The 10,622-nt window shown below is 40.1% G+C and overlaps 1 protein-coding gene across 1 annotated transcript; it reads left to right on the top strand.

Moving 5' to 3' along the window:
- Positions 1 to 2,934: 2,934 nt before the first annotated feature.
- Positions 2,935 to 4,719, top strand: LOC144713122 (aspartyl protease family protein At5g10770-like). Its single transcript, XM_078587615.1, has 2 exons — positions 2,935 to 3,226; positions 3,305 to 4,719. The coding sequence occupies exons 1-2, from the start codon at positions 3,097 to 3,099 to the stop codon at positions 4,561 to 4,563; spliced, it is 1,389 nt and encodes a 462-aa protein (XP_078443741.1). The 5' UTR covers positions 2,935 to 3,096; the 3' UTR covers positions 4,564 to 4,719.
- Positions 4,720 to 10,622: the final 5,903 nt, after the last annotated feature.

Below are 10,622 nucleotides of genomic sequence, written 5' to 3'. Positions count from 1 at the left end.
AGATCCACCATAGAATGTGGTCCCATCATGGCCTTATATAGGGCCATGATGGGCCCTTACAAGGAGTCCAGAAAGGGGAGTCCAATAAGAACCTCCCCCCCATTTACAACATAATTAAGAAAATAACAAAATAAAATGACGTGAAAAGGAAAACAGAACGAATGGATACAAAAACACGGTGATACGGACACGTCACGACGAGTAGGAGAACTCGTTGTGACGAACACAAAACAGAGATTAAACCAACGAAAATAGCTAATGGAAAATGCGAACACGTGCTCCCGCCAGGTTACTTAAACCCGGGCATCTTCACCGATGCTTTGGTGTGCCGGTCGGGTTGGACGCAGACCGGCGGTCATGCTGTTGTCGACGAAGATGGCGCCGATGATGATTCATCGATGTCATTTGGGCGTGCTCAATCAATCTTCTTTGTGATGACAGCAAACATCCTTGTATTTGTAGTAGTGTTGTTAGCAATCATGGTACATGCATGCCAAAAGATATGTTAGGTATGAATTTTACATCTAGCGAGAATGTCTAAGAATTTTTCTAAAGATATAGACCTTGTCAAATAGTCTAACTCTAACATAATGTCATTGTCTTCCTTGTGATAACACCAAACATCCTTGTATTTGTAGTGGTGTTGTTAGACATCATGGTATAGACATACCAAAATATATGTTAAGTATGAATTTTTACATCCGGCGAGAATGTCTAAGAAATTTTCTAAAGACGTAAACCTTTTCACATAGTCTAGATCTAAAATAATGTGGACAATGAGTGTTGCCATATTCTGACAATAATGCTTGCCTATGAGCTCTTGACTGGTCTATACTTACTCCCACTTCACCCACTTGATCGCCCACAAATAAACAGGGATGCTTAATAGGCTTGTACCCATGTCTGCTAACAAACCAGAATTTGGGTTCAGAAATTCATTTTAAGGCTTTAATTTATGCAATAATATTTGTAAAATTTTCCTTATCTAGAATAGGGTAAGGCTAAAAACCACAAGGAGAAGATAATGAGTGAATAAAATTGCGATCCAAATATATTTTAAAATTATTTTTTAGGTGGTTTTATATTTTTCTGGATTGCTAACTATTTTATAAAGAGGAGAATGAATAAAATGAGGGAAAACAAGTGAAATTTTTTTTTAAAGTATAATAAATATTTATTTTGTGTAAAAAATACGTTCGAATAATGTAATGTAATTTTTAAGGATATTTTTGGGCAAGAACGAAATTCGAAGATTAAAGAGAACCTTTGGCCAAACTTCCTGCAATGTAATGTGTGTGTCACCATGAGAAAGAATGGGATACCAATAATAAGTGGACTAAATTTCATGCTCGTAGTCTAAGGAATCTGTGTCTAGAGAAAATGTTAAGAAAAACAATATTGAAAATTCAGGAGATCTCACAAAATTTCCGGAGATAAATAATAATCTAGAATTTTCAATTACCCTGTGTCTCTCTCTCCCACACTATTGTAGAGCAAGAATGGATTAAATAAATTGGATGCACTAGGCCTCCAACGATAAGTTGGGAGCCAAAATATAAGGTGAGATACAAGGAGAGGAGAGAAGAGATTAAATAAAAGTGTCCTAACTCCAAGGTTTGAATTCCAAGGCTTTGGAGGGTTAGGATTATTTGATTTCTAGTGTGGATTCCTGTTTCATCCTTTCGAGATTTGAAATAGGTCTTTCAAATTCAAATTATGGGGTAGTACCACAATTCTTACCTTTAGTTGAACCAATTTTTGAAGAAGTTAGAATGGGCTTCTTGATTTGGTTTATTGTGTATTGGGCTTTTTCTTATGACAGAGGACATACCTTGGGTTTCTCCTTTCCTCCCATTTGTATCCCAAATTCACCATTTCATTTACCTAAGTCAGGAATTTGTAATAAAACTCCAAGAAGATGTGAGAAATCCACTTGACTGTAAGAATTCAAGTAGGATTAGTCTCAAAAATCTATAAAATATATCAAAATCGAGCTTAGAAAAGTAAATCATAATTTTTTTCATTTTATCTTTAAATGGTGAATAATGCAAGTGGAAATCTAAAAATAAATGGTAAAAAAGACTATTATTCTAATTTGATATTATCATGTGTGGTACATGCATATGTAGTGAGTGACACTTGTTGGTTGTTATCATAACAATTTTTGCATCTCCATGAACTTGTGCATTTGGATCACCCAATAGTTAGGACCTTTATGTTGGCGGTTGTAAGTCAACCTGCATTCCATAGCATAATAGCTCCTCAAATGTGGTGCACAATGATGCTTCAAGGTGTATCACTTAAACAAATGAAACTTGGAATTTAAACTTTGTTTTCATATGGAGTATGATTCACTAATGTGGCCTAGGGGATACATGTGTGCTTCTTTTTGAGGAGACAAGCCTTGGTGATAACCTAGGTCATCATGTTTTAAGGGATGAAAAGCCTTGAAATGTCTCCAAAAGTAGTTGGCGCTCATGTACCCCTGCTGCTTTGATCACTTTCTTCGTATTGTGTAGGTTCTTCTGGCGACAGAATAGGCATGTATATTATCAATAGACAATAGGTGAAAAGTATTCTACAATGGCAGATTCATTTAACCATAGGTGACATTTCCCCCTTAAGATGTTTTTGCATGCACATCTGTAAAGGAATATTTTTCCCTGCGTTATTCTACCTTTTGGTTTGTCCGGGCTGATTCACAAGGACTTGATATCTCAGCGAGGCCTCCTTTCGCCAAGACAAGGAAATAACGACGAGACTAATAGGATAGGGTGGTCCGCTACCGCTCCGAACAACAGCTACGTCGCAATATCCCCTTCTTTTTCGTGCAATCCTGAAGAACGCCATGATTTCTTCTGTTTTATTCTTCTCTCACATGGCCTCAATAATACAACGGGTGGGGTTCGGCACGGGCGGTGGTGGTGAATTGGAGGACTATTCTACATACTGTTGGCCGCAGAGTAGCTCATGGCTAGAATGACAGTTGCCAACCAAAGCTTCCAGACACCGCACGCGCATATAGAAGATAACATTAGACCGCCTACCGAATTCTGCTGTGGCGCGACACAGTCGTTCTAGAGAAATTCCGGCAAGATGTCTTCTTCGCCTCTGCTGCCCTTCTCCATCGTTGCACTGACCATTCTCTTGTTTGGTGGCTGCCACTGCTCTCACCACACCATCACCGTTCAGACTCTTATTCCTTCAAGCGCATGTTCATCGGAAGGTTCGTAACATATTCAAACTATCCGAATAATTCTTTGTCGCATATTTTATTCAATATTGTAATGTTTGTGGACAACAGAAGTGGCTCACCAGTCGCTGAAGGTCTTCCACAGTGAAGGTCCCTGCGCGGAGCGTACCTTCGGAGAGCAGAAATCAGAGAGTTCCCACTTAGAATTTCTCACCCGTGACGAGCATCGAGCAGAGTCGCTTCGGCAACGGCGGAACGCTGCCGTTCCGAGAACACAGCGTTCGGCAAGGCCTGTGGTTATTCCAGCACGCTCGGGGATCGCTCTCGGAACAGGAAACTACGTGGTAACTTTGGGGATCGGCACGCCAAAAAAGGACGTTACTGTTGTGTTTGACACCGGCAGCGATCTCACTTGGGTCCAATGCGAACCCTGCATAGGCTCCTGTTACGCACAGCAGGGGCCAATCTTCGATCCTCGCAACTCAACTTCCTACAAAAATATCAGCTGCGACTCCCCCGAATGCTCTGATCTGATACCGGCTACTGGCCACAACTCCGGATGCTCTTCCGGGAGCTGCGTTTACGGCGTTCTCTACGGCGACGGCTCGTTCTCGGTTGGATTCTACGCTCAGGAAACTATCACTCTCCAGGGCACAGAAATCCTCGCGGGTGTTAAGATAGGATGCGGCACACACAACAAGGGTCTTTTCGGGCTATCCGCAGGGCTACTCGGGCTCGGCCGAGCCGAAGTGTCTCTCGTTTCGCAGACCGCGTCTAAGTACAAAAGAGTCTTCTCCTACTGCCTTCCTTCAAATCCGAGCAACTTGGGTTATCTAAGATTGGGCTCAACTCCCCGCATTTCTCGTATTGGGTATACACCGATGCTTACCGACGCCAGTTTGCCGTCTTTCTACTTCGTCGAGATTGTCGGGATAACAGTTGGGGGGCAGAAACTAAGTATTCCAGGGAGCGTTTTTAGCACAGCTGGTGCTATTTTCGACTCAGGCACTGTTATAACTCGGCTTCCTCCGGCGGCTTATGCAGCCATGAGAACAGCGTTTAGAGAGCAGCTGACCATGTACCCGACAGCGCCGGCGCTATCTATACTGGATACGTGTTACAATTTCACTGGTTATGACATCGTCTCCATCCCTAAAATTTCGTTTAACTTCCGGGGAAATGTTTCATTGGATGTCCACGTCTCCGGAATTCTCTACGTGGCTAAGATCTCGCAGGCTTGCCTGGCCTTTGCTGGGAATGAAAACCCCTCCAGTGTTGCTATTATTGGGAATGCACAGCAGAAGACGTATCAAGTCGTCTATGACTTGGCCAGGGGAGCGATTGGGCTTGGGGCTGGCGGCTGCAGCTGATTCCAGATAAGGCGAATTCCTGGGGAAGTAATTAACAGATTTTTAATAAGTCTGTGCTATCGTTTGTTAACGTACTTACGTAAATATCTTCAATCCATCTTTGAATTTTTTTCTTTTCCAAAATTGACTTGATAAAAATTTGGCTCTGTTATCCCACCTCATCTCGTCAGTGCCTCGCTCCGCCGATTTCCCTCATTTTTCGTATCTGTATTTTTTTAAGTAATTATGTCTTCGACTTTATGTTGGATTCCACATTCCTGATTGTTTCTAATGGGATGAATTATTTTTGTCGCTATATTCATGCTCTATAGCTGTGTGTTTTTGGTGTCCACGTAAAAAAACATCCTGGTCATTGGCCTTCAATTTAGTTATTTCCATTTGAATCATGGGAAAATTTATGTGACAACGAAAGTCGATCAGATATGAGAACATTTTCCCCGGATGTTTGAACAAAGGTGCAAGTAAACATTCACTTGACAGGAAAAAACCGAAGCACGTATACTTTATTATTTCCCTAATCTTGGTCCTAGGGTTCGCCCGTCCCGATATACGTCCGATATCCGGAAAAAAATGGGACGGTTCCGGATATCGGATATCGGGCGATATCCGTCTATCAGGGGTTAGCCGGATATCGGTACCGGATATCGAAGGGGGAGGGACGAGGCGGATATCGGATGCCGGATACCGGTTTTCGATATCCGGATATCGGTTTTCGATATCCGGATATCGAAAACCGGTATCCGGATATTTTTTTCAGTCAGTCTGCAATTCCATATGGAAAAATTCTAATTTTTTTGGGACTTTATATTTGCCACAGCCATCTTATAGTTGAATCTCATCATCGCCGGCTCGCCGCCCACAGATGCTACGTTATGAAAAAATAAGTTTGGCATTTTCTCATAATGTTGTCCTATGTCGAATTTCATATGTGAAAAATGCAACAGTTATGTGGGCCTGAAGTCCTGAACAATTTGTTGGACCGAAATTAATTTAATGTAATCTAAAAAATCTAAAACTTCATAATAATGAAGGTAAAATTGCATATTGTAGAATTGTTTTTTTAACTTACAACTAATGTTATTACGAAATTAATATATTTTTATTTTAAGAAAATAAAATTGCGTAATATATTTAATAAATTTAATAATAAATATGAGGGTAATAAGTGTTCTAGGGTAGAGTGTAATATATTAATGGAATGGTTATGAGAATGACTCACAAGTGACAACTAATGTTTTAACGAAATTAGTACACTGTATTTTTATGAGAATAAAATTGCAGAAAATATATAATACCTTTACTAGATAGTAGTAGTAGTTAGTAAGAGGAATAATGAATATGATGGTTTAATAATAAGGGTAGTCGGGTGGTTATTTTAGACTTACAACAAATTTTTGAATGAATTTAATATAATGTAATTTAAGAAAATAAAATTACACAATATATTTAACACCTTTAATAGATAAGTGAAATAGTTAGTAAGAGGAATAATAAATATGAGGGTTTAATAATAAGGGTAGAGCGTAAGATATTAGTGGGATGGTTATTTCAGACTTACAACAATTTTTTGTACGAATTTAATATAATGTAATTTTAAGAAAATAAAATTACTTAATATATTGAACACCTTTAATAGGTAAGTGAAATAAATAGAAAGAGGAATTGCAAAACTGACGATTTAATAATAAGGGTATAGTGTAAGATATTAGTGGAATGGTTATTTTAGAATTACAAATAATTTTTTAACAAAGTTAATATAACTTATTTTTAAGAAAATAAATTTACATAATATATTGAACACCTTAAATAGATAAGTGAAACAGTTAGTAAGAGGAATAAGAAGACTGACGATTAAATAATATTAGTGGAATGGTAATTTTAGTCAAACCATAGTGATCACTGTCCAGACGTAAAATAACAATTTGTAAGATATTAGTGGAATGGTGATTTTAAACTTACAAAAAAATTTTGGACGAATTTAATATAATGTAATTTTAAGAAAATAAAATTACATAATATATTGAACAACTTTAATAGATAAGTGAAATAGTTGGTAAGAGGAATAATAAAACTGACGAATTAATAATAAGGGTAGAGTATAAGATATTGGTGGAATGGTTATTTTAGAGTTACAAATAATTTTTTACCGAAGTTAATATAACGTAATTTTAAGAAAATAAATTTACATAATTTATTGAACATCTTGAATAGATAAGTGAAACAGTTAGTGAGAGGAATATTTTAAACAGTTAGTAAGGGTAGAGTGTAAGATACTAGTGGAATTTTTAATCTGAGTCTTTATAGTAATGTAAGGTTTGAATAGAACTAAAAATATATGAGAGGATGAAATGCATACCATGGCAAATGTATAGGAGAACAAAGGTGCATGATATAATTTATATTTGCTATATGTACTCGAAATAGTTAGTGACAGGAGTAATAGAGGAGTAAGTAAACTTCTTGGCATGATATTTAATTATAGGGATTAATTCTTTTGATTGATACTAAGATTATTTATTGGATAGTTGGAGGAATATAGTAATGCCGGATATAAATATGTAACAAGAGTTGAAAGGGTATATTAAATTTGATATAAATTTTAGTATTTTACTTTCATTTGAATCTTCATAGTAATTTAGGGATATTCACAGGAATTTTTGGAAAATGTATCAAAATGTAGGGATATTCAAAAGAATCTATACACGGCATTAACTCGACATTTGCAGCAAAATTCACTAACTACATATGACTATGGCTCTATCAAAAACACGCAATTCCCGTAGAAATTTCCCAACGGCTCTGTCAGAGATTTGTGCTTACTTGATCATCACCTGTGTTGCAGAAGATAAGAAATAAGTAACGATCATTACGTAAAAATAAGAAATTGTAGTTTATTTATGTGATGTGTACCTTGAGCACATGCGACCACACCATCTTCTCCGTCGTCAGCATCCGGATCTAGGTCAACGTCATTCTACCACCGTTTGTTGTCCGCACGGAGCCAACACTTCATAGTGATTAGTGTTTCGATGCTTATTGGCGACAGACGCGATCGCTTGTACGTGACAATAGCATTGCCAACCGAGAACATGCGCTCGGCAGGGGCGCTCGTCGCACATACGGATAATAGGTCCCTTGCAACGGCCACAAGTAAGGGGAAACGCTTCGCCCTCGTGCTGGCCCACCAAGATAGTGGAGTGAACACACCCTCATTAGGCACAATCTCCGCAAGGAATTGGTTGAATTCGTCCAACGCCGACCTTGTTGTCGCAGTTGCCGGTTGCACATGCCGCATAGTGCTCTTTAGTCAAGCGTCCAACTCTTTACCTCTTGTCTGCCCCTCCTCAGCGGCCCCTCTCAGTCCACGGCTAAACGAGTCACCTGGTAACAACGACAGTACGTATGCGATGGTTGCTTCTCGGACATCCGGGCGGAGCATTGACCCTTTGTGGAATGGATCCATCAATGCCGCGGTAGTGATCGCCTCATTCGCCCACAATATCTCCGCATACTGTGAAAGCTTGTAATGCATCGCTTTACATGCTTGCGCCATGTTCGAACGATCTCCTTCATGCAACCGTCGTACGGATCTGCCATCTTCGATTTGCTGGACCACTTCCTCCATGTGAACCTTAAGGGCGTCTATGAGATACCGGAAAGCGCAAATCGCCGGCATCACTGTCTTGCAAACATGATCAGTTGATACGGCGAAACGGCCAAGGATGCGGCAGAACTCTTTTACCAACTCCCACTCTTCCTTCGATAACTTCGGCAACGTCGCCTTCCAACCAAAAGCCTTCGACACTTCGTTAATTACATCACACTTCTTCACGGCGGCCGTCAACATAGTGTGCGTGCTGTTCCATCGAGTTGGACAGTCTAATACGACCATGTTGGAGTCCTCGACTTCGGGGTCATCTTCACATGCCTTTGTATAAAGTTCTCTCCGTTGCGTAGAGCTCCGAATACTCCGCACTAGTGTGCGCACCTTTGCAACTACATCACCCAAACATAACGGCTTGCATGGTCCCTCATTGTCATCGGATGCCAAGAATATATCACCGAGTTCGTTGTCCTGGTCGCTGTCGTAGTGCTCTGTTGTCCTTGTCACGTCGCCTTCTTCGGATTCCACAACTTGGCCCGAAGGAATATCGAAGCTTTTTATTGTCGCGTGCACGACAATGTTCAAAATGTCTGCCACCCATGGGACGTGCCTCTTGGCACTAAATGCCTGGTTAACGCTCTTCATCTTTCTCGCCATCAATGCCAACATCCTTTTATTCGGCGTGGCATTGTCAGTAGTCACGGCGTAGACCTGCATAATTATGTTCCACATTTAAGGGCACAAGTTCAACTAATAAAATGAGATAGACGTTGAGTGCTGACCTTCGTCCACATATGAAATTCGTCTAGTGCTTGGAGAACAATGGACGCCATGTTCTCCCCATCGTGCTTGCCGACGATTTCTCGGATGGCAAGTACCCGCTCTCTATATGCCCATGTATCGTCCACCTAGTGGACGATGATGCCTAGCAATCCAGTTCCGTTCTCCGCAGTCCATGCATCTATGGTGAGTGACACTCAGGCCACATTCTCCCAGAGCTTCCTCACATTATGTTTCATTCGGCCGTGCATTTGGATGGTCCACTTCTTTATGACCTTCGCACTTGGAGGATCCAAGTCGATAAACGTCGTGTAACACCACATATCCTTGAAGGCAACATTGTCAACAATGCTCCAAGGTGAATCAGTCAAGCATACGAATTGTGCAATGAAATTCTTCGTCTTATCTGGAGTGTGCCCTCTAGTCGGCCCCCATCGGCTAGGCTCTCCCTATTGTTTGGTTTGCATTCTATCAATGATGCGTGCCTAATCACGGTCTTCCAGGGCTTCGCTCTTTAGTTCTGCGTGACGAGTTGGATGGCAGGATTTGAAATGTCGCCAAAATACGTTGGTGCTTTTGTCGGCTTGCCTCTTTATTGATTTCCTCTTAGTGTGCAGGTTCAACTCCCGGCACAATAAGCATGCATAGTATCCATTTTCCATTTGTTCGAAGTAGTCAATGATGACTGAACGATTCGAACGAGGCTGACTCTGTACGGCACGAGAAGTTCCCACGTCCGTATGTTGAGGGCCAACAGCTCCTGATCCAGATCTTTCTTGGGTTGGGTCATTGCCTCCGGGTGGGTTCATGTTTCTGAAGTCATAATTTGGTAAGCTAAAATTCAATACAATGGCATCACATGATGCCAAACTGAGATTTAAACTCTGAATTAAGCCAAGGATGCAATGAATAAGACAATTAAATAAATAGTGAACCAAAGGAGAATGGAATATATAGATAAAAGAAGAATGATAGATATACAAGCTAGAATTACTGGGTCAGGGAGAATGAGATTGAGGCGAGAGGAAGAATGCAGAATTAGAGAATTAAAGAGGGGGGGAGAAAAAGAGGGTGATGGATAGAGGTGGAAGTTAAAAAAAATCATCAGAGCGTGTGAGAGAATCAGAGAGAGGGATAAAATCAGAATGTAAGAGATGCTGAGCGAGGGAGGGTGAGAATCATACTGTACGTTTGAATGAAGGGAGAGAAGAGATGGGAGATGTAGAGGTAGAGAGTTATAGATGGTGAGAAAAGAGAGAGGGAGAGTTGGAGGTTGAAACCACTAATTAGAGAGCGAGATAGATGTAGGGTAAAAATTGACAGCAAACTGAGAGAAATAATTAGGCTGGAGAAAAAAGAAGAGAGAAACAGGTAGAGAAAAATAAGAAGGCTGAAGAAGAAAAGAAGAAGAAGAAGAAAAATGAAACGGAAAGAAGGAAATCAACAGAAAAAAAGAATTAAATTAAATGGCGGAAGAAGAAGACAAATGAAATGGGAAAGAAGAAAAATGAACAAAGAACTGGAGAATGAGAAAAAGGAAGAGACGAAACAGGTGGAGGAAAACAAAATGGCTGAAGAAGAAAAGAAGAAGAAGAAGAAAACTAAAATGGAAAGAATAAGGAAATTAAAAGAAGAGGAGAAGAAATTAAATGGCAGAAGAAGAAGAAAAGAAGAA

The sequence above is a fragment of the Wolffia australiana genome, chromosome 15 (genome assembly GCF_029677425.1).
Source record: "Wolffia australiana isolate 7733 chromosome 15, ASM2967742v1".
Lineage (NCBI taxonomy): Eukaryota > Viridiplantae > Streptophyta > Magnoliopsida > Alismatales > Araceae > Wolffia > Wolffia australiana.
This window is presented reverse-complemented; position numbering and strand designations above follow the sequence as displayed.

What these genes read in the sequence shown, in the direction of transcription:
- LOC144713122 (XM_078587615.1), top strand. Translation starts at nt 3,097, where the DNA reads ATGTCTTCTTCGCCTCTGCTGCCCTTCTCCATCGTTGCACTGACCATT. An exon ending in AAGCGCATGTTCATCGGAAG is followed by an intron (nt 3,227 to 3,304) that starts GTTCGTAACATA and finishes TGTGGACAACAG; the next exon opens with AAGTGGCTCACCAGTCGCTG.